Source organism: Papilio polytes, unplaced genomic scaffold (genome assembly GCF_000836215.1).
Source record: "Papilio polytes unplaced genomic scaffold, Ppol_1.0 DF823692.1, whole genome shotgun sequence".
In the NCBI taxonomy this organism is placed as follows: Eukaryota; Metazoa; Arthropoda; class Insecta; order Lepidoptera; family Papilionidae; genus Papilio; species Papilio polytes.
In genome coordinates this window covers 1112544-1137863 of record NW_013525512.1, presented here as the reverse complement: position 1 = coordinate 1137863, position 25320 = coordinate 1112544, and the positions used below count along the sequence as shown (strand labels likewise).

General features: G+C 33.8%; 3 protein-coding genes across 3 annotated transcripts in view; 2 read left to right on the top strand and 1 right to left on the bottom strand.

Moving 5' to 3' along the window:
* Positions 1 to 352: 352 nt before the first annotated feature.
* On the bottom strand, positions 353 to 2851 carry LOC106104011 (ras-related protein Rab-39B). The gene is made up of 3 exons (XM_013283948.1): positions 2648 to 2851; positions 2215 to 2566; positions 353 to 1892 (listed from the first exon to the last, which is right to left on the bottom strand). Exons 1-3 carry the CDS (start codon positions 2753 to 2755, stop codon positions 1684 to 1686), a joined length of 669 nt encoding a protein of 222 aa, XP_013139402.1. The 5' UTR covers positions 2756 to 2851; the 3' UTR covers positions 353 to 1683.
* A 422-nt stretch (positions 2852 to 3273) lies between these two features.
* Positions 3274 to 5798, top strand: LOC106104010 (THAP domain-containing protein 1-like). The gene is made up of 5 exons (XM_013283947.1): positions 3274 to 3522; positions 3601 to 3708; positions 3790 to 3904; positions 4481 to 4673; positions 5112 to 5798. The coding sequence occupies exons 2-5, from the start codon at positions 3636 to 3638 to the stop codon at positions 5736 to 5738; spliced, it is 1008 nt and encodes a 335-aa protein (XP_013139401.1). The 5' UTR covers positions 3274 to 3522; positions 3601 to 3635; the 3' UTR covers positions 5739 to 5798.
* A 1694-nt stretch (positions 5799 to 7492) lies between these two features.
* The window catches only part of LOC106103999, a 96524-nt gene continuing 78696 nt past the window's right edge, over positions 7493 to 25320 (top strand). The window contains exon 1 of the mRNA XM_013283928.1: positions 7493 to 7762. The gene's annotated coding sequence lies outside the window, so the exon portion shown is untranslated. The remainder of the gene's footprint in view (positions 7763 to 25320) is intronic.

The window sequence follows — 25320 nt, the reverse complement described above, 5'->3', positions numbered from 1 at the left end:
GAACATCGAAATATTAGGCGGGTCAAGGCAATCGACTACGTCACTTATCTTTGAACTTCCTCGTTCTCGTGTCGTTCATAGAAAATTATTAAAGATAACTTGATTTGATATGAATCAATTGTAATACAAACTATAATTTGACAATTACTTTCATTTTCATTTTTTATAAAAGACAATGTGATCTTACCATTAGCTTTATTTGTTAATTTCGATCGTAATGTATAATCTGTGTCGGACTTCTTATCGGCTCACCTTTGCCTCCCGGTAAGAGACAATAACGTTTAGAAATTGGGCCATCCACTCGCCTTTGCAGGTCAATTAAAATTAAATAGGGTCGAATTAAAACGAGATAATGATTAACAAAAACTTTACTGCGTTCAAGCATTATAACAGCGTTATGACGTAGTACATTTATAAATAAAATGTCGCTTAATATAAGTATATAAAAACAAACCATCGTATTCCATATTATAACAGATTGTTCAGAATTTTGAGCACTAATTTATTTTTGAAGGTCTGAATACCCATTAAATTCACAGTAGAATTGAAGTAAACAAAGGCAAAGGTTTTTTTAAAATAACAATTTGAATCTTAAATATTTTTAATTCAAGTCTAAATTCGTGTTTTACAGTTTTTAAATAAAATCAATAAAACAAAACCTTACCATGAATTTTTAAACATGTGTTATGAATGGAGACTCATCATTTAAGACATTTTTGAATTAGATTCAATGTAGCCATAAATGTTTAAAATTATGCATTTGGATGGATATAAAATATAAATCAAAAGACGTCAAAACATTGTTTTTAAGTTAGTCTTTTCGATGGGAAACTTGTTAATGATAGTTAAAAATAAAATTATATACAATAATAACTAACAATTTGCAAAAAATTTACGTATTATGTAAATATGTGATCATGTCTTTGGTTGTGATGTAAAAATGACATTATGTCAATTGTGCTTTTTAGATGAGAAAAAAAAAAAATAAAAAAGGGGCCCGAATCTAATCAGATGGCACTTAAATCTGAGATTTTGTCACATACCAAATCTTAGGCTTCATATAACAATTTCAAGGCATTTCTATCAGACATACTGTCATTAAAGTGTACTCAAATTTCGTTTTATCCCTAGTTTTAGATTTCGATGACACTTTGTGATACCAAAACTTTATTCCAATTGATAAAATCATAACTAATTTCTAATAATATAGCAAATTAAAAAAAATATTACAATTTTTTAAATAGATCATACAATTTTTTAAACTTTTGCAATTTTATTGAATGCATCATTATGCCATTCTGTGTATATAAGGTGCCATTATGCCAACAGTGTTGAAATCGAGAAAATAAAATTACATCAAATAAAATAAACCCTGCAACCTATTAGTGAATTTTAAAATAACTTGTACAAAAACTGTTGCATCCTCAAATGCCATTGCAAATGTGCCAAAAAAATCTACATTATTTAGTTAATTTATACTTACGTAATATATAACTATTCTAATTACACAAGTCAGTATGTACAAAATAAAAATGCACAATTCAGACTTGGCCCAGACACTCGGTCAGTAGCGTTCAATGACTGGACTGGCATTCAGCTGGCATAATAAACACTAATAGTCCATACAAACTTCCTGCATGACTGTCCAACTGTATTAGCCAAGTGTGAACCAGGCATTATTTTCTAGCAGCATGTGGATTGGACAGTTTCCGCCTCAAGTAAGTTGAAATCCATACCATTAGGTCGGTTAAACCCTGTTTTGATGCCGTCCCAACCATCTTCCACTTTGTATTCTCCGCTCTGGATGCGGTTGTACACTTCCTGTGCTACTAATACAAAAGCCTCTTCAACATTAACACCCGTCTTTGCAGATGTCTCTACATGGTGGAGACCTGGAATAATTCCAAATTTTAGTTATATGCTTAAATTTTTTGTCTAGAAGTACTTGCAATCCTAAGATACAAAAAATGATCTTATAGTTGGAAGTTCTAATTTATGTTGTATATGTAAATAATGTCTAAAAATTTGCAAAAAGGGATGACAGCCTTAGCAATGCATGGAATAATTAAATATTAAAAAAGGACCATTGCAATGCAAGTGAATAATATAAGCAAATTTATGTTAAGTAGATTAACCTTGATTCACATATGTACCTTATCAAGTGACAACATTTAATATATAAATGTTTTAAAAATAACAAAAAATACTAATTACCATTTTCCTCAGCAAACATCCTGGCCTCCTCGCATGTAACTTCTCTTCTAGCACCATTCTTATTGTCTGTACCAACTAAATCAACTTTACAACCCACCAAAGCGAACACAGGTCTGTGTGGTTCAATGTGCCTCTTAGCTTCCATCATCCACAATGGTATGTGCTCGAAACTTGATCTGTTACATACGTCGTACACTAACAAAGCACCCACCGAGTTCCTGTAGTAAGACTTCGTAATGGATCTGAATCTTTCCTGTCCTGCTGTATCCCAAAGTTGTAATTTAATTCTTGTACCATCCTGAACCTCAATTATTCTAGCGAAGAAATCCACGCCTACTGTCGGATCGGAGAGCTAAAATTAATGCGTAATATAATTGACAATTAAAATAAAAATTTAATCACAAAGACAAAAACATCAGTATGTGATACGCACCTCAGCGAATTTTCCATCCGTAAAGTATTTTAAAAGGGAGCTTTTCCCCACCGTACTATCGCCAATTAGGATGAGCCTAAATTGGTAATCAAATATTGGGTCAACCATTTTCTGGGCATATAATAAAAGACAAAGATATCGTCAAAATTATGCGTACAAATGAAATGAAATCAGTGTGACATTTCATTGCATCACAGAAAATAGAAAACAGAGCACAGATAAAGTAAGCAACATACGTCATAGACTCACATGACGTTTCCTAGCTATAGACAACTTGGTTTGAACGTTTTACGCAATTTGGTGTTATTCCAGCGATTCTCAAAGTAACTCAGGTATCAAGTGTGGTCAAGTATTCCCTGTGGTCCACGAAACGGAAGAACCAGTCAGAGTGTCGTGGCATAGAATGGCAAGAAAAAAGCTGAAGACTAACACTTGTAAGAAGAAATGTGGTACAATAGCACTTCAACCAAAGCCATTATGAGTCTTCGAGAAAAAGTTTGGGAATCTCTGTTTAAATTGATTGTGTCATAACCATGGATGGTTAACATTTTTCTATTATCTGTAGAATAGCATTAAATTTAAAAAGATAAATGTCTATGATGGAATCGTGGAAATAAAATAATTCCCTGAAAACTCTCATTAAATGATTTTATCTTGAATCTATGAATAAATAATTAATTAAAAGGTTTTACAAATGGTATTAATTGTGTGGCATTTACAATTGATATAGTAGTTACAAGAGAAAATTAAGAACAAATATAGGTATTTGCATGTAAATGGCTCGTAAACTTACTTCTATAACCTGTTATCACAGGCACCGTTTCGGGCGTCTCATCAAATCAATGTTGTAATTTTTAACATTACTCATAAATAAGGTTATTTTAACTTTACAAAGTCATGTATTGTTGAAGTTAAGTGCTAAAAATATAAAAATTACGCGATACTTCTCGTAGAAATCCCGCCAATTTATGTCGGCTGCGAATTCTTAATGATGAATTTTAATCAAGGCCTTATGAAAATGAAAGAAATTGAAGATAATAAATCAAAGCCAACTCCTGTTGGTAAGTAAAAAAGTTTCTGATACAAAAGTATTTTTTAATTCTGGTGAAGAAATACTTCACCTAAATGTTTATCAATTACAGCAATGGTAGCACCCGAACTAAAACAGAATGCTGAAGCCGATACTGAAATAACGAAAAATTGTGCAGTTTTGGGATGTGAGGAATCGAAATCTTTAAACTCTGATTCATTCTTTAGGTAAGAAATTAAAAAATCGATGCAGGAGTTTAACTGGTTAAAATGTAACCTCAAATTCCAGTTGTTTACCTTTTATTTGAAACTCATGTAAACTAATGAATTGAGTAATTAGTTTTGAACAATTTATTGTAAATGTGTAAAATAATTTATATTTATGCATTTCACAGTTTAAAAATTAAATGTGATTTAATTAAATGGTTATTCAGAAACATCTTTTAACTTTCATATATTCTTATTTTGTCTGAAAAATAATGCTATACTAACATTCTCATCAATGGGGTGAGATAGTAGTGGCGGCTTGTTCTTCCGTACCTTAGACATTCCAGAAATGAAAAATGCATATGAAAACTATAATCATCATTCTCAACCATACTCTGCCCTATGTATGACAGGCCTTCTCCAATACCTTCATTAAGACCATATTAATGATATGCATTTACACACTAGACCTAGTCGCGATTATCATGAGACACCCATTTATTGTAACAAATTTATATAAAATATACATACATATATATGAAACTCTTAGGCTACTTTACAGTGAGAATAATATATATCACAGAATATACTTAATAGATTTCCAGAAGATGCAAACCTAAGACAAATCTGGACGGACCTGACGGGCAGAAACAACTGGACACCTACTGACTATTCATACATTTGTGTGCAACACTTCTCAGTCGATTGTTTTGAATGTGATGCGGAAAATAGGGTTGTACTCATAAGCAAAGCTGTACCTTCATTGAAACTACCTAATCATGTTTTAGAGGTAAAAAGTTATATTTCATTTATGTTGGAAAATAAAGTTAATGGAATTCTTAATTTTATCAGATCTGGCTGACAATTTTTCAATTAACTTTTGGATGAATCCTGTAGTTTTTAAAATGTACCGGTGTGCCTAATAATTGCTGGGTCCTAGCAATGCTTTCCATATTATAATAGTTTTCTGATTTCTACTAATTCGTCAGAACCTATTTTAATCCTGTTTGCATGAGAAGTGGATTTGATAGAGAGGGTACATCGGAAAGGGAAATGTCCTTTTTATGTAATCCACTCCCGAGTCAATTACAGATTAGCATTGCATTTGTGTATGAGCAGCAGTTGTTTCTCTATTATGAAGAATTCAAGTGGCCAATGTTTGTTTGCCAACTTAAATAAAATAATCCTATTATTTCTTATATTTGTAAATATGTACCATTGCCTTCAGGTGGAGTACATTGATGAGGAAACATTAGACAATGACGATGATGATGATGAGGAATATGAAATGGATTCAGATGAGGAACAGTATAATAAATCAAATAAAAATCATGTAACAAACTCAAATGACAAAAACATTTCCGAAGAAGAAAATGTTGAGTTGTTGAAACTATTCACAGAGGTCCAAAGGATGCAACGTCAAGCAATCGGCCTTAGAGACAAGTTGAAAACTAATATGAGAATATATAACAGACAGAATAGATTTCTAGGTCGTTTGAAAAAAGTTATAGAAACTAAAAAGAATCTATTGAACCAGAAGAGAAAGAAAAAGTCGAGAATTCTCCTTTCTTTGCAAGATAAAATCAAAGAGGATACAAATGGATTGGTGTTGGCAATGCCGACCAGACATACGGACGATTTGAAGAATTTTGCACTTAGTATTTATAAGTATTCACCTCAAGCATACATTTATGTTAGAAATACACTTCGGACATTGTTACCAAGTACAGATGTGCTCGAATCTTGGGTGAACTCTGGCTTTGAACCGAAGAATGTTATATCAGGCAGTACAATGTTAAAAGTGGTATCAGAACAGACTGAATCAGAACTTTCATGCAAAGTGTCATTACATTAAGAACATTTAAAATTTAGGTTCAATCTATTTCCTCGACAAAAATAAAATATTTTTCAATGATGTGGTTGTTTTATTTCAAGTTAACTTCTGTTTAAATTTCACTAAAAAGTTCCTTTTTAATTTTTGAAGATTGATTTTGTTGGGTTCTGTAACTCCCTTTTTTGACAAGCTATGAAGAGAAGTGGGAGTTTCCATAATGTTTGTTTTAGGCTTGTATTGCATTTATTAGTGTATTGTACAGGTCATTTTTGCCTATCAAGATAAATATGTAAATATATAATTAACTTGAAATTGAAGCCTGAAGCATAATTTATAGGTAGTGTATTTTGTCAGAATTATATGTAGTTATTTTGCAATCTATGCTTTGGCGATTGTTGCGTTTAACCAGGACTTTCATTGTAAAGTAATGTGAAAAATGTCTCCCTAATAATAATATATTCTGATTGATTTAAAGTAACACTTAATTTACTAAAAATCAATACTTAATATCACATATTGTACTTTTTAAGCTTTTTTATTTCTGTTATGTTTCTCAGTACTGTCTTGTGTGGAAATACTCCGATATAAAATGAAATTAGAAAATTGCATAATTTTATTACACGAGAGATTCGGATTGCGTTTTTCAAGAGTACTTAACAGACAACTTCGTAAGGAGCCACTCAATTCAGGAGCACCGTTTAATCAGCAAGCCAAGGTTTTTATTCATTTAATTTTTTACTTTTTAAATTAAGAGAGGGTATAAACAATTTAACTATAACCATTATGGTTTAAAACAAAATACCTGTTTCTATAGTTCTTCTAAACTTAATCCTTTTGGTGCCTCTAACATTACGCATAAAAGTTTTTTTTCCACCACCACTGCCCATAGACACCCGCAATTGCAAATGTCTTACCTACCCTTAATAGACGGTTAAAGAGACGCACATAAAGAGGATAAATGAAGGTCCTATACGTCTCCACCATCAAATCCACTTTCCCTTCCCATCATTTACTTTAAGAGAGGGAAAGGGCTAAAATTAGGCCTCAAGCGAGCAGTCATCAGATGAATTGTGATGACGAATTATTTGTGGTGGTATTGCACCGGGCGAGTCGACTCATTGGTGCGAAGATATTAAAGCGACTCTACCACTGATCCTTTTCACTTTTATAATAACATTGTACCATAATATGGTATGGGCATGTTATGAGGAGGGATGAATCGCATGTGACATAACGTTAGTTATGAGTGTGCAGGTACATCGGCAGAGGTAGACATAGAAAGATGAATGGATTGCGTAAAAGGTGACATGATGAGTTACATATGTGGAGGACAAAAACTTGTTGCGCCAAATCTACTGGGGTAGAATAAGGAGGAAGATGATGATTGTACCACAATAATTAACTTTTAAGGCAGTAAATATATATTTTGTATCTTTGTTTCATATGATCCGTTTTGTTTTAGAATGGTTTATGTTCAAAACAGGTTGAAAAACATTGTTACTACTGTTTCTTCAATGTGGAAGAGAGAGATGATTATGTAGAGTATAGATATGTTAGTTGTATAGATATTATAACGCTATTGTTTGTTACAACGTCATCTTGCATACAATTCCGTACGTAAGCGATTATGGCTTTTATACTTAAAGTATGGGATAGAAGCCAGCGCTAGATGGCGTTTATTTCGAAAATAATATTCTTGTTAGAAAGGGAAGGCGAGTGGTATAGACGAACCAAACAAACTACGTAATGGTTCCGGTTCAGTTTAGTACCGTGATTCCCTCGCGGGCGGCGGTGCGCCTACAGCCGCGCCAAACTTCCAGTATCGTGTCAACGAAAATATGTACACATCTGTTTAAATATTGTGCTGGTTTATTTATTAACAGCCGAAATTTATGTGTAAAATGTGCGGGTTTTTGTTACATTATGTTCTAACGTAACGCAGTTTTTGTTCGTCATAACTTGTGCTTGTAAAGTGTTTTGGTGTTTTTTTGTTCCGTGAAAGGATTAATCTTAACGTAATTATGAAGACGAACGTCGCGTAAAAGGTAAGAGGTTGCTTTGATTTACTTGCATGTTTTTTTTTAATAGCAAAGGAATGGAGGTTAAGGTAGAGTCACCGAGTCGCCAGTAACAGGACTTTCGCAATCTTTATTCCTTGTGCGTAACTTGCGTTCCATAAAAGTGAACCATTGCTTATGGTCGCGACATTCTATCGTTTGGACGGTGTGTTGTTAATTTTTAACGTCAATCAACACCCTAAATGCCATTCGACACACAATAAATGTACCATAACCGGCGCTTATCATTCGGAACACGATCTATTATTAATTTCTCCTCGTTTAAGGGACAAACAATTTCTACTGCCTTGTAATTGAAAGTTTGTTTCCTATTTGATTTCTTTGAATGTAACGAAGAGAGTTGTTACGTGAAGAAATGTACCTGTCCATTACTTATATGGAGATTAACGCTCTAAGCACAGATAAACGCTTAAGGCGTTTAAGGTTTCAATCATGTCCAGGAAAACGTAGAACTAAACAATGATTTGTAATTTGTATGTCAAACCTACACACCTATTATTATCACGGAGACGTTTGAGCGCCTTTATAATTAGAAGAGGACCTTAAATTACGAATTCGATCTTGCTCGAGATTCGCCCAATTACAAGGCAACGTTGCTGGTGTACATTAATTCTTCGAATTTTAGATGTAGTTTATATTAAGGGTTTTGGATTACATTTGATAATCCAAATTTTGTGGATATGTTGACACTAAGTTAAATATCAATGAGAAACCAATAAGAAAATCAAAACATTAAATTTCTATTTAAAATGCGTAATTCACTGGTGTGAATATAGGTGTGAATCCGAACCAATAGAAGGTACAGAGAGTACATCAAAATGGATTAAAAAGTGTATAAAAAAATCTGGACAAGATGGACAATCTTAAAAGGTTACCAATGTGATCGTTTCTTTCAAAATAAAAGGAAGTAAAAATAGCTCATTTGACTTTCATGTATATGCATGACAAGAGTGGTGGGTCGTGGGCGGCTCTCCGGAGATATCTAATTAGCAGGCAGAGGTCGCGCGGTTCCGAATGAATGTCAAGTGCTTACGTCACACGCTGGCTCTGCTGGCTAGTAAGCAATACCCCTTCCAGCTTGTATTTGAACCTAAAACAAGCTAATGCAACTTGTACTTACCCTATATCGCACCAAAGTGTAGCAGAAGTTTGGTTGGTGGAATTTAATTTGGTTTTCCATATATGAAATTGTGTTTTATGGGAGCTAATACACCTTCGGCTTCGGCTACATCTGCACTTTATTAGTGTGGAATAGTGTAGGTGTTTATTAAAATTTAATAGCGTGAATCAAATTTAAAAGCTCACTAATTCTTAGTATAAAGGATTTTCTAACTCGGATTTTATGTGAAGAATTTGAATTACAAGTTTTATTGTAAGTAATAACGCACGTGATGGGTAGTTCTCCTAATTTTATCCATTAAGATCGACGTTATAGTTTGTAGTCTAGGGTACTTATAATTGCTTTATGAAGGCAGCCGCCGCGTTGTCGGCAGGAATTTAATATTTGAGTAAGGTACGCCATTTAATTGGCGGATTCACCTCGAAAGCGCGATTAAACGTTGTAGCATTTAATAGACGCTCGTTACATTATGCGGATTATTACATTGTACATTTTTAATTTGCTTTGTGGACAGTTTAGTTAATCATTTAAAGGAGCCGAGTTAGGAGTTAAATGATTTTTAATTGAACAAAGTAAATGTTAAAAAAATCTGGCACATGGTAAGGTTTAAACACTTGTTTACCTTTTTAAAACATTGGAAAAAATTATGTACAAGCAATGTGTTTTAAAGTCATATAATAACGATTAAATGGATAACAACAAATACTGGATTTGAGGGCATTGGACGTTAATTGCGTAAAAGCAAAACGCAAACTAACCAACAAATGTAATCTTTGCACACGTCGAGCATAATTTCTCAAGGATGTACTCGACCGGCGGCCGCAATAAATCATTCTCCCCAGCTCCCCGGCTCCCCAGCTCGGCAAATAGAATTAATAGTGGCCTACGTGGGGCCAGTAAAAGGCTTCTTACAAGTAGATTTCTATTTACTTTGTTACTATCGACATGGAGAGTATCAATTTGGCGAGAAACGTCTTGCCATCGCTCGCAACTGATTCTATATCAATAAAATCAAGTAAGATTGCCTGAAACATTCTTGAAAGATTTATTTAATTCGTTATTTTGAAAACATGCATCAATATTTATTAACAGTTATTAGTAAGAAATTAATAAAAACTTGAAACTAAAAAATGATCCATCCAGCAGTAGTTGCGGATGTTTTAATACATTTCAAATAGATAGTGACAATAACCGTGATGCAGAAGTAATTCAGTTTGTCAGCCATTAACCCCGCGTTGGCTTTATAGCACTTTACAACTAGTAGTACGCTGCGGCCACTCACGCATCACTGGCGTTACCGTCGAGTGGCGGTGGCATGCACCGTAACAGATAATATAATGTGTTGTGAGAATACGACACACTTACCCTTTTTAAGTGTCACGTTTAGACAAACGTGCATTTTAATGGTGTAGTTATGGTATATCTTTTAAAATCATTCCATTCAGTTTGTGTTTTTTAATTAATCTACCTATTTGGTGGCTGCGCTCCTTCAACAATCATTTAAAATGAATATAGTAGAGTCTACAGTAGTCTAGTTTTTTATATTTAAAAAATTCCATACAAAATTGTACGGTTTTTACGCAATACCATTAGCGACAATAATCACTTCACACATTCATGATAAACCATACAAATTCACACTTCCAACAAATCCTGTATTTATGCGTAGGACGTGGCGACGCCATAAGTAGGTAGATGTAAGGTAAACCTTCAAGGTTTTTGTCTCATGGCCGATTATAAATCGACAGTTAAAGAATACTAAATTTGAATGCAAATCTACCTTTTTTAATATAAATATAGTAAGTAGAGAGTAGAGAACGTCAATTCCATTTAATGCGCAAACAATACGTTTTAACTCCACGCGAGCGCACGCTGAGTTTTACAAATTTTAAAAACTGCATGGTAACGCCTATTTTATTCGTTTCAGGGTTGACATAATACAATTGAAAACTATAGCCCTTGTTAATATTGAAATCAAAGGACCTTTTTCTGGCTTAATAATTTAACGTTTAGTCTGTTTTCGGTCTAAAAAACAATATTTTCAGAGTAAACGAGAACGATAACGAGAGTTACTTGTACTTAATTGTTAACTCATTTGTTACATATAATTTCGATTCGAAACATGAAATGTAATTTTAGTTTAAAAAATTATTACCTTTTTTGGTTTCCGGGGTTTTTTTTATTTGCAAACATGCTTTAGTTTTGTATAGTAACGACTGTACAGGCTTTTATGATGTTCACAGAGGTAACAATGGAATAACATAGTCCGACGCGTCATGTAACCCGTTATGGCTCAGTTTGTTTGAATACATTGAATTCAACTTTTGTGTAAGTTTGAAACATGTATACTTCGGACAACATTTTGATACATATATTTCCTCTTATAAAGTAATGAATTTACAGATATAGTTTTGTACCTTCACTTAGTTTTAGAAATCTTGAAAATTAATTTAATATTGTTGCTTGCAACTTTAAAATATAAGTGCAAAAAAATGTCTATGACATTTGAGTTGGATTGTGATGCGAATCAAGGTGATTACTCGACACTGGTCTGCTGCTGGAAGGCCATAAAGAAGAAATAGATAGGTAAATGTGATTCCTAAGTCCAAACTCTATAGTTTTAATACGCCAAACCCAAATTTTATACAGTCCACGACACCGCCAGGCTACACATGTTGTTGACTTGTGCTGTTCGGATAATTTGTTAAAACTACATAGTAATATGATAGTGAACAATAGTGAGAAAGTTGTGAGCTCGCCCGCGGAGGAATTTGAAGTAATTTACAAATGAAATCGTGAGTTCTGCAACACTGGCTTCACTTCCGACCGCCTCCGCCTCGCTTTGATGTAATTGTTACGTAGTTCTCTATCGCGAAATGTTGCCGTAACAATTATAATACTATAGCATTAAGGTAACAAGTTACCGTAACAAATGTAACTACTAACTACTAACTACCCCCAGTCTGAAATCGACTCAAATATCTGTGTATTTTTAATGTGTCTGTCTTCAGTTATCTCTTCTCTATCTTTATATCTTCAACTATCACATCGAATATGCGAAACCAAACCGAATTTTAACATATTTATTAAAAAATGTTAAAAAAAGATTAATCGGTTTTTAATTACAAAGAATGGGACCCACCTGCAAGCATTACCTTTCGGATAAAAAAAGAATTGTCAAAATCGGTCCACTAGCGGCGGAGTTATGCCGTAACACACATAAAAAAAATAAAAAAAAACATACAGACGAATTGAGTACCTCCTTCTTTTGGGAAGTCGGTCAAAAAATAAATGGAATTATGTTTCACATTAGGTGTTAATTCCTAAGCAGTGCTAGAACGTCGGCGCGCCGACTGACCCAGATCCACGTGCACGCAGTGTACGGTACACGGTGCATTCGCGAGTACGCTGCATACCTTGCCTTATTTATTGTCGGTCAGGCGAGTGCCTATGAGTGCCTTATATTATACTATTTAACAGGATTTGTAGTTACTCCTTAGAAGAAATGGGCGCGGTAATCTCATCGTTTATCCCAGTGATAAACAGAAAAGACTTAAAAGTAATGATAAACATGTTTAAAAATACTAAAGATAAAAGATGGACTTGAAAATGCCGACACCTTAGATTTATATTAAATCTGAAAGCTCTAAAATTCGTGAAACTTTTCAACATTTTTATTTCGTAAACTACTCTTAAAATAAAGTATCATTACAAAGAAACACGAAATAATATTGTAGCGAGGTTTGTTCCCGACAAGAATAACCCATATTTCAACCCTTACCTTTTCCCTTGCGTCTTGGTTGTTGTGCGGCCGGATTTCGGCCGAATCTTGCCCCAGAATTATATAAATACTTTGATAGTTACAGTTGAGGATGATGGAACAATTTTAGGTTATGCCAAAAAAGTTAATGTGTCCAAAATGTTCCACATTAAAAAATGTTAATCTATTCTACTCTAGACTTTTCCGTGCATAGTACATAATCAATGTATGAATTTACGAATGTTTTCGAAAATGTATTTAAAAAAAATGATGATTGGGTCTAAAAAGGCATAAAAAAACATACTCTAGTGTTTAAGTATTTCTCTCCCTAGATCATACCTTTTCCATGAAATAAAACAAGTTTCTAGATACAATTGTTATTTTAAACGTCGATTTGACATGTGACCTGCAGACGCGTTTGCTTCCTGTTCCCATAAAAAAAATCAACTCGCGTAAAAAGTATCACAAAATAAATCTATTTAAATTTAGAACACGCACTCGAGCGCGTTCCACTCAAGACTGTCGAGGTTTTTGTAGTTTTTTTTTCTCAATGGCTCGTGTATTCGTGGAATTGAATAGGGTTCTCCCAATGACATATGATTTTTTTATGACGACTAAAACACTTTTTTTTAGTTTGCCATAGAGATTATTGGCTATAACATTGTTAGTGTGTGATTTGCTTTATTAGTGTAAAAATCATGCAAAGTCACGTCAACACGGTTTATTTCAAATGTTTCAATGTAATATTACGACAGACCCATTTTTGGAGAAATTGTAATATTAAATTTGATGGCGGAGAGGTCGGTTGTTGACTCGCGAGGTAATTGTATTGTTGTGGACACAAATAGCACGCCATCGATCGCCGGCCGCCGACGCCGGCAGGACCATCAATTTTTCACAATGCCGTCAAATCGACACGGAAATAACCCGTATAGTTATAAACTATTCGATACAGCGCTAAGTATTGGTAAATATTTGATTTTATTACCTGCCTCTTTTAAACAAGACTGGCCAATACTGTAATATTTGTTTGTCAGTTGTTTATTCTGGGAAAATAAAGTAAAGGATATGAATTATCGATGTTGGATTCCTACTAAAAAGCAACATGCGTTTTTTACTAACCGACATAATGAAGTAAACGTAGGAATTGATGATGACAATGTTAATTACGGCGTTATTATCGTTGATCGAACTATCCTTATCCACTTAACGGTTTTGTAACATGCACGTGTATCCAGCAACAAGAATATTATGAGCTTATAAACATTTTAAGGCTTTTTTATTGGTCCTTCGATATTGATAAAATACATTATGTAGATAGACTTTCATAATCAAAGAAAATGTGGCCGGCCTATTCACGCAACAACCTTAGCGTGTCTTGTATCACTGTTATGTCGGCATATTACTCCATTTCGTAGAAACTGAAATTGAAAAACAAAACGATTGTGCAACATACATAAGGGAAACTGACGTTTATATGCAAAACTGGTAATGGCCTACTTATAGAGAATTTTTTGAAATTGGAACACAAATATCGATAAAAGCATTGCAAAAAAGGCCCAGATATAAAAAGACTATTTTCGCTTTGTCGAGTCATGTTTTCAATTCCACGCTCGTCAAAAGACTTAGCGAAGGCCCGCTTTTACCGTTTGATAACCCTCGAATGGACGCACGACCTTCTGCGTATAAAAGAAATAGCTGAATGGGTCTCTACGTTGAATTTGTTAACTGTACGAACTTGCTTATTACGTTCTCTTGCGATCCGAAATTGAGTCTTCATTTTGCTTCAAAATTTTGCTCGGCAACTTTTATATTTCCGGCGTCCTACGTTACTTGATAAAGTTAAGTTTAGTTAAGCAGACTTAAAACGAAACCCCTCTACCCTACTTATTGGTATCTACATAAGTGCAATGAGTAACATAACGTTCTGTAACACATATCGACGTTAGCGTAAAAACTGTTGCTTGCAGAGAGTGACGGCTGACAGCTTCTGGCGCGTGGTCGACTCGCTTTCGCAACGGATATTATTGCCAGTAAAGTCGATAGGAAAAAATATATAAAAACGGTAAATCATTACTACAGCAGTACATCATGTCCAATTTTACGACTTACATTGATTTAAGTTTTATTTATGTTTTTTTTTAAGTTTTTAAACTAGAGCTGGACCACGATCCCACCGATCGATTATCTGGAGATGTCGATAATCTGCAGGTTACTACACTGGAGGAGAATGAGCGAAATTATGCAATTGTTTTGGACGGTAATTGTTTTTTCTTTATTTCAACGGTCAATACACGATAAAGTCAGAAAGTATTAAAGCTTATATTTCTCTGTTATATATTATATACTTTTATTCGTTAAGATAAAGTAAATAGCAATAAACCTAAAGTAAATCTAAAGCAACGATCTACGTGAGTTTCATAACTGAATACATGTCGCAACTTTATTAAAACTTTGCGGGCAATTCTATTAAAAGCAAACGAACTTAGTTTGACGCCGGGCGCCGGGCGCCGGGCACCGAGCAAGTTTTCAATATACCCACGCTTTTATAACTTGAATTATTCCTACATGTCCTTTTAAAGAACGAGAGGTTGTTTACTAATTAAATTTGCTTTTAAAGTTAAACATAAAATAATACTACCCTCGTTTCTAACTTTGTACACAGACTTAGAAATAAAACTAAATAGGTTGACAATACAGGTAGCTCGGGCATTGACTAATCGAACCAAGGATTTGACATCGGGACAGGACAAGCAAACTGCAGAGAGATCTAAAATAACGAAAGTAAAAAAAAACATTATTAATGATTTTCTGTTCATTACTAAGAGACCGCGAAAAAATTAAAATAAAATGACTCCTTTGTGATGGATTTTTGAATTCAATACTTGAAATTGTGTAACTGTGTGTAAAAATATTTGTATTTATCTCCTATACTATAGTATATTATATATTACGTGATAGATGATATCCGGCTGTCGGGTGTCGGCTACAGTTTCAGCGAAGCCGCAGAAAGCCTGCGACCGCAGCCTATGAAACTTTGCGTTCAGTATTTTGTTGTAGGTGAAAATTAATCTGGACATACATTGCAAAACCGGTCGCATATGGCTATTTCATAAAATGTTGGCAAGTGTATTAACGACATTAACAATAGAATAGTTAACTAAACGATAAATAAGACTACAAAGTAACAAAGAGATTAGATTCCAACTTCATAGGATGTTCCGTAACAGACATTCTGCCACCTGGTCTAACGTCTGGGAAACGAGAGAGGCGCGCCGAACGTGACCCGATTGCCAACGGAAGCACCTACCTCGCAACCAGATGGCGATATAAACGTGCACGTAAAAACAATCTTCAGCTCTACAAACAATCCAATCTAGGTCCAATATCCTTTGATCGTTTCTAATTCTGTTTATTGTATGAGATACGTTCTCAGACGAGTGCCGGCCGTTACGTTCATTGTTTTCAGTTTGCTCGAAATGTTTCAATCATGTTCTATCTTTCGACCTTTATCAATTGACAGCGGATAAATAAAAATTACGTTTTTTTGTTCTGAAACATTTATCAGCCTTCAGATCGAATAAAGACTTTTACTTACGACTTTCGAAAAACTTAATTGGTGCTGGAATCGTCAGTCGCACAACAGTGTGCGATTGTTTAATCAAAAGTGTGCGTCCGCTCTAATATTTAAGCGTGTTAGTAAATAACAATACTTCAATATCTCCCAACGTTCTTTATTTGAAAATTATTCCATTTTTAAATAATACGATTATAAAGTGTAACAATGGCCGTTTGGGAATTCATTCTGACAGCTCGCCGGTAATTGATTTTCCCGCGCACTTTTTACGCGCCAAAATGGCTGCTCCGCCATTATTGTTGCGCGCCTACGATAACCGTGCAAACAATGGTCGGCCTTACATTTGGCTCGTTTCCTTTGGTAATCAATCAATTCGAATTATAGCTCGATTATTCCCATTACGCCATAACGATAATTTGTATTGCCGTTTAACCCGAGCCGTTGTTGCAATAACTATTATTTAACCGAAATACATTCACCCACGCTGCTGATGAAATGTCAAATATGAAATTCTTAAGAGACCACCGTTGCATATTACCTAATTAGACTGTAGTAAGATGCACTGCATAACTTACAATTGCACACATTGGATTTCAATGGCTTAGTTATCAGGATTATACATATATTGTAGTAATTGAAATTGACATAAAACATTTTCTTCGTATATTTTTTTAATTTTAGAACTGTCCAACTGCTTCAATTGGATTTCCCCAATTCGAATATTGAATTTAACAATGTTCTCTGTTTTACTCCAAGAGTATTTGCAACGAGAATTTCTAGTAAATTCCCTAGGCTAAGTTACATTCTATTGTTGAAACAAATAGAATGATATTTTCTGTGGCATTCGTTATTAATTTTAAACCTATATTATTTTTAGCTAGGATTCAGTTTAGAAACCATCTTATACTTAGGATTTTTCGATACTTGTTTGTTATTTTGATTTAAATTTATAAGTATAATGTTGCCTAATGTTTCAATGTGAATAAGAGTAACATAAAACATTTTTACGAAGCGAAGTTTTCCAATAATTGTAAGGAACAAGTTCAATACGACATTGCTAGTAGAACTAATAACTGTCGACGTTCAGCTCCCAGCTGAGACAAATGGAAAATATTTTCCCGCCCTCTGGAAATTACTGCTGTCGTTGCGTGGCGTACGTCGTAGGAACAAATGCCAGTCGGTGTTTACTGTCTGTATATTACATTTCTTCTACAAAACCCTTTGTTTCCAAAGTCACTACTATTACAAAAATATCAAGCTTGGCATCTTGAAGAGGGTTATTTTAATAAGTCTGTGTATTCTTGAACTTCGTAAAAGGTATTTAGGGTAAATATTTAATTTATAATTTAAGAAATGCAACAATAACAATCAAACAAAAAGTTCTCATATTATTGATTTATTTGTCGTAAAATTGTGATTGCTTTTAACTTAAAAATATGACCTTTGTTGATATTTCTTGAGTAATTTAACAATACTATAAAAATATATTGTCAAATCCAGACTAAAATACTAAAAGTTGGAATTGCCACAGTTCTAAGAGCTGTTCATTAAATTAGCGAGAGAGGCAAGAGGCAGGCCGGCGCAGTGCCGCGCGCTCCCAGGCGGCAATGAAAATCTCATTATTAATATGATGCTATTTCGTTATTATTTCGAGAGAATTTCTCTTACCCAAACTTGTATTTTGAATTTAATACCATAAAGTGGTAAGAACTTGGTTCTCTATAGAACTCATAGCTAATCCAAGAGAATATTTATCTCACTTGAAATGTTGGTATTACTACATTTTTTTCTTTATGTTGGTATGATAAGGCTACAGAGTAAAAGCATATACAATTAATATGAAAGGCCATTCAAAGAGAAATCCGCGACTTTGTCGACGTCGCCGAGAGGCAATCAAATTAAATACAAAGAATTTCTTCAATTACACGTCTTTTAAAGTGCGCACTTGATTGCAAGAGCGCCTTCGCTTCTTTCATGGAAACGCTTTCTTTGTAGCTGTAAATAAAAAAAACCTATCCTTATAATTGTTAATGATTGCAATCTTTTTTGTATGTATAGTTATAATCGTTTAGTTGTAAAGAATGTTCAACGAGTATTTTCCTGTTGGTTGGGAAGTGTCCACGATACGCGTAAAAAATCATTGTTATAGAAGGTACTTTTCTGGTTTCCCTTATTACTCTAATACTCTCAACCTCGCCTTAATAATGGTAAAAAGGTTACATATCTCCCCCATAACGCTAGTAGAGCTAGATGGACTGGCCAGAAATAATATTTAAATACAATGAGAGAGAGAGAGATCAAGAAGTTTTTATGCTCGACAGTGTAATCCCACTGTTGTATACAGAGTGTTTATCTTAGTAACGTCGTCGAAGCATGTAATACAAGTTTATGAATACGTGAACACGAATCTATAAAATATATTGCAAATTGGAATAAGAGTCTATTTAGTTTATCCAGCCAGAAAATTGAATGGGGAAGACACTGAATTTTACGTGATGACATTTATACGAGTATGTCCAACATAATATACAACCTATTTTTAGATATTTACCATAGACAAACTGCACTAATATAGTCTATAACTTTATATTTTGTTATCTTTAAATTATATTCCTTTTGAGTAACATAATTGTAAACATTTTCGTGTTTTTATTTGGATTGAAAATAAAAATTGTACCGTTTTCTTTAATGACAAGACACATTTATGGAGGTGATAAAATTATATTACTGGGAGGCATATCTAAACTGGGCTGTGACGTAATAACGTTTCGACGGCTTCCTTCACGATTTGGAAACGTTTAGGAAAAGCTCCAAATTTTTAAATTTGATAAATGATTTATTGGAAATGTTTTGTAAAAGACTAATTAAATTTGAAGATGTTTTTCAATGGCTTATGTTTTCATTTACATAATTTAGAATCCACCAATTTTGCGAGGTGCCCAAATCTGCCTCTATTAACATTAACGTACTCGGTATCGGTACCAATCTATTCGAAACAGCTGTAAAATCTCTCAATAAAGTTAATTAAAACAAGCAATGTAGTTATTGTGAATTACGTTTCTTTTTCAAATAACTACCATTTGTATTAACAGCGCACACAAAAAAATAAAAGCATTTTGTATAATTTTGACAGTCGTCGTAATTGATTTCCCGCGCAATTTGTATGCGGGAACAATGCGCGTTCGGCAATTGTCACCGGCCGCGGCCGCAGCATGGCGCCGATTAACTAACCAGAGATAAAAGAGACACGAAACTTTAATTACTCATAGCTTGTTGATTCGTTTTATTGTGATTAATATTTATTTAATTTACCCTACTTTATAGTATGTTTATTGACATAAAAAGTAATGTTGGTTTTAAAACAAACTTTTTTATACTATTGCTTTGGTAGTTATTTTAATAAGTTTGTTGATAACATGGTCTTACTTGCAAAAGATGGTTTTTTTATCGTGATGCACATATACAGGAGTTGTAATAAACTACGATGTTAAAATATGAATAACAATAAAAACATTGAAAGCATGAAGCAATCAATTAAATACTCTCAGGCCGAGATCAATAATTACAGGAAATGATATGTAGTTCAATCCGAGCATTGTATCAGTCCATGTTGATGTGCTTACGATCTTTCGAATTGTGAATAGGAAACCGACGGCTTCCGTCAGTAATCAGGTCACGTTCCTTTTTTGAAAGGCGCGCGTCGCCCGCCGCGCAGGGTTCACACGTGCATGATTTTTAATCATACCATAGACATGCCTTTATCTGTGGATGAGAGCGGTGTGCTTTATGCGGTTTGACGTTGATTAAAATTCTTTTACATCTACTTATCTATATTGCTGTTATGTGAACAGAAATGTTGACTTCATTATTAACGAAAAAAGTTGGCAAATTATCCATCTTGGCAATTTGCCGTAGGCAACGCATTAACAACAATTTTGTTTGTAAATCTATTGGTATCGTTTGCATGAGTTTGTTATCATTAATATTAAGAAAATACAAATTACATGTTTGAAATTTTGTTTTTAAAAAAGGAATTTTATTTCTATAAAGGTATTTTTTCTTTTTAAATAGCGCGCAGCAGCCCTGTGTCGGAGAATCTTGGGTGCGGGCGAATATTATCTGTGAAGCGGCTTCCAGCGTCTATTCAGAGACGAGTTATTGTCGATGTAATGTTGTGAAAGGCTCTATTTATAGAAAAAAACTTTCACGTGTTTATAATACGTTGTAAATCAAACACTAGAAGGGATCAGAATCTACTATTAAGAAAGCAATAAGAATTATAGAACTCGTCATAACTAAACTGGATTAGGAAATCTTTGAGAGATTTAAAAAACTTGAAAGGAATTGGAATTCTTCAGGCGTATGACGATTAATTTAATTTAATACGGACTTTAACAAGATTGGATTTTGAAATCTGTTATAATCGACTTCTATCCAGTACGACGTCTGAACGACAAAAACACGGAAGCATCATTCGTCAGAGGTCAAAAGTGTTCAAACTAGTCATTGTAAATCTGAAATAGTAGAATAGAGTATTCAACATGGCTGTCGCTGTCGTAAGTTTGCGGTCGCCTGCTTTTCTGCGGCTTCGCTGAAACTAGAGCTGATGTGATGCCGTTTGTCATCTGCCATATTCTTTCTCTATCGCACCCGCATTGTTCGTGATAACTCTGCCTCGTTCTACTGAGGATACATTGAAACTTTTAAAGCGCTTAATTTAGACACAGGGTGCAATTTTTTGTACATTTATTGTCATTGGAGAGTTTTACTAAGTTGATTAGTGGAATAAAGCTTATTTTTAATAGTTACCTAAATACTTATCTAGGCGGTTGTAAGTTTAAAAAATTATAAATCAACTGTAACGTCCTTTAGTATTTTTACTCTACATAATTCTGTACAAGGAATAATTTTTACTCTTTGTCTATGGAAATATCAATCTGCGTAGTATAATCTATGCCTACACATTGGAGTGTAACCATAGATTATATTTATCAGGAGTATCGAGCCATAAATTATCCGCAAATGATTAACTGGAACATTTATGCTGATGGATGGAAACAATTTAGAGGGAGCAAGTGTTCCGGGCTGATTACGTCGGAGCAAATTCTATAAATTGCTTTGTTCAACGCACGCTTACAGTAAAGGACCGTGTGCGGGAACCATTAGAGGGGGATGCCTCCCCTACTTCTTTACGTCCCAAATTTCTGACGCTATTATTATTGAAATATAAATAACTTTGATAAAATTAAAAAGATTAATATTACCTTTCCCACATCATTCGCCTTAACACGGTCGTAATTTTATAAGATTTTGTAAAATAAGGAACCTAACTCATGTATAAGAACACTATTGCCATCTCCATTATTTCCAAAGTGAGTGAGAGGGACGGCAGTATTGTTTAATACAGTTCGACAGTGGATACTCTTTAGTTTCACTTTTGCAAGTTTTCTATTAGAACTTTTTGAAAACAAGCGATGAAAGAGACACCGGGTTCATGTCAGTGGGTAGTTGGAAAACTCCGGCCCTTCACTGAACTACTGTATCTTTTTTTATCTAGAAAAGTTTAATAAGATTCTACTTACAAGACTTTTAGAAGGCGACTTGATGAAGGACAAAGTTTCTTCTTTAATATAAACAGAAATGATTTTAACTTTTGTAACTTCGTTATGAATAATGTATTTGTTAAATGTCAATATTAAATACTAGCTGTTCCCGTGCGACTTCATTCGCATGAAATTATGAAAATTGTTTTATTAATTATATTTGTCAAGATCATCAATGACAAAGCATGGCAACCTTGCTTCCTTGATGTTGGCAGCAACTTATGGTCTCTTTCCCACATTAGGGTTTTTATCCAAAACATTTACCCCCAAGTTTAATGGCGTGAAAATATATAGCCTAAAGCGTGACGTAAGTGTAGGGCTTTTTATTAAAAAAAAGAATGATTAAAAATTCTGTAATTGCTTACATCATAGGTAAAAAACAAGTGTGTGTTTACGCTTTATTATATTAGTATTGAGTATAGATTGAAAGGGAAATTAGATAAAATAAACTTAAAACAGCAACGTAAAATTACCATACTACTCATTTATAGATTTCTAATGGCAAATAATTTAAAGCTTTAATAGGTCAAATATACAATTAAAATAAAAAAAAATCTCGTTATATAATAAGTTTGTTTTTATAGTAATAATAATTAAATTATCAACAAAAACTTTAGAACATTATATCTTTACTAGCTTCCGCACGCGACTCCGTCCGCGTAGAATAAAAAAATAACAAAAGTGTTATGCCTATGTGTCTCTACATCTATGCCAAATTTCATAGAAATCCGTTCAGCAGTTTAGGCTACAAACGCTAACAAACATCCATCCATCTAAACTTTCGCATTTATAATATTAGTATGAAGTATGATAGACCTTGTAATCTTTTCTCTCCTCTATTTTAAATGGTTCATTTAGCTAAGTATTCGTTAAAGTAAGTTCCATGAGTGGGATTATCCGGGAGAGAAACGTCTTTGTCAACTGTCAGCGTAATGAGAAGGTAAAGACCAGCTTAAGTCTTAAGAAATATCTGTCTCTTAATCAAAATATTCAATTTCTGTTCGATTTCGTTTAAAGATTTCTTTGTTTAAAATAAAAAGATTTGATTTTTATATAGATCGGATCTGGGAATATGTACAATCGGGTAAAATCGCGCTGTTCTACTTTAAAAGCATTCGTTTGAACATTTTATACGCATTAAGACGAGGCGGAATAACCAATAGGATGCAGTAGCTAAAAGTGTCTATGAAAAAAACATCGGTTAGTTGTACACATTTTGCTTTATTATCCCGTTATATGAAAAACTCACTGCTACTTAATTTGTAAGAAGAGGTGTAATTTGTCTCGTTGCTAGACTCAAGGCAATATTTCTCTAAATGGAACAGCGCGGTATTTCGTGACTGTACTAGACACAGTATTTGCGATTTCAAATTATAAACATAAGATATACTCGTATAGCAACAAGATCGTGCGCCACCTTGACTAAACTATCGCACAATTGTTTAGTCTTGCTTTGATTCCTATGTGGTTCTATGTAGTTGTGCAACTAAACAGTTGAATGGGCTTCGAAACAAACGACAATCACAACAATTGTAAGTTTATTCAAAATTGTGCGCCCGCGCTAAAAGGCGTCAACTTTATTATATCAGATGTACCGTTTGCAACGTGGGTCATGATTACCATCTCTGTAGTGACATGCACGAGGACAAGTTATTGTACATATATCAATTGTTATTCACATGTAATACTATTGTAATTTCCTTATCAACTAGGTGTAGATCAAAACCGGTGACTTAGATAAGTCACCTCTCTCTCTGATGGCTATGTATTTCAGTTCAAATTTCCGTCCCAGATTTTCTACACAAAACGCATTACCTAATTAAAGAAAATGAAAGAAAAATGAATCGTGAGGTTTAAATATAATTACATTAGCCTCGGGAACTCTGTCGATGGTTTAATTAATCACCGGCGGCCATTGTTATTGTTTGCGAAGGGGAAATTACAAAGTTTAACCTAAAATAATATTGTTCGGAGCGCAAATAACAAATTGAGTTCTAATTTTGTAACATTTTTATGATTACTAGCGAATAGGTGGTTTTTAATTATTTTTTGATGTTAAAATATAAACAGTAAAGTATGAGAGTGATGTAACCTATGTGATTTAAGAGTGATATTTCAAATTTTATCGTAAGCTTGACAAAGATCAACAAATAACTTTGGGGAGGAATGCTTTTGTTAAAACAAAGTGTTCGCATATATTTGGTTAGTACGATAATATCCGTGGAACAATTTTCACTAAAACCCTGTTGATTTTAATCAAAGTTGCAAAGTTCCAAACATACTGCTCGCTCGAGAACTTTCCAGAATGTCGAGGACACTATGACAGACTTTTGATTTTATATGTTATTTAATAAGTTTTATAAGCTACTACTTATTTAAAGTAGATTTTTGTTTATCTATATTATTATAATAAAGCGTAAACACACACTTCTTTGTTGCCTAAGATGTCAGCAATTACTGCATGTTTTTGAATAATACTTTTTTAATAAAAAGCCCTACACTTACGTCACGCTTTAGGCGCTTTATTTTCATGCCATTAAACTTAGGGGGTAAATATTTTGGATAAAAACCCTAATGTGGGAAAGAGACCATAAGTTGCTTCCAACATCAAGAAAGAAAGATTGCAAAGGTTCGTCAAGTCATGTCATGTCATTTTGGCATTGCTATTGAATATTGATAATTTGAAAATTGTTAACAATAAAATAACATTTTCATAATTTCATGCGGATGAAGCCGCATGGGAACAGCTAGTTTACTAATAATTCCTTAAACCAATCCAACTACCTTAGGCTTGTGCTAAGATATGGTTCACAATAGTCGAATGGCGGGATCCAAACATTTGACGGCAAGGTCGGTAGTTCGCACCCGTAACCATTAGACTATTACGCGCAGATTTAAAAATATAATAAAATGTATAGCCTAAGTCACTCATTGATAATGTAGCTTTCTAATGGCGAAAGCATTTTTTAAATAGGCCCAATACATTTTGAGTTTGTTCGTTACATATATAAATACACATTTTTCTCCTGTACCTAACGTCTACGAATAGAATAGAATACAAATAGAAACAGTTCGAGTTACCTCGTAATTTTAGCACTAAATTGTGAACTAGTCTGAACTACCCAGCTTCCTGTATCAGATTGCATTCAAGTGATGAATTCTTGATGTAAAGGAAGTGCAATGCTGAGGCTTCTCTGTTCACTCGTAATGCAGTTGAAAAATGTATTATTCATTGTGTGTTCACTTCAAAGCTTGCTTCGTTCCGCCGCCGCCGCTGTACCACACTGCCCTGACAGATACACTCATTGTTATGTTCTTTTTGCTGCAATATGTGTTAATGTTAGAGAAGGAAATTTTATGATCTTATTTTTAAATAATAAAAAAACAAAACCGACTTCCAAACAAAATACACGAAAAACAAAACAAAATGCACTAAAAACAAAACAATATACACCAAAAACAAAA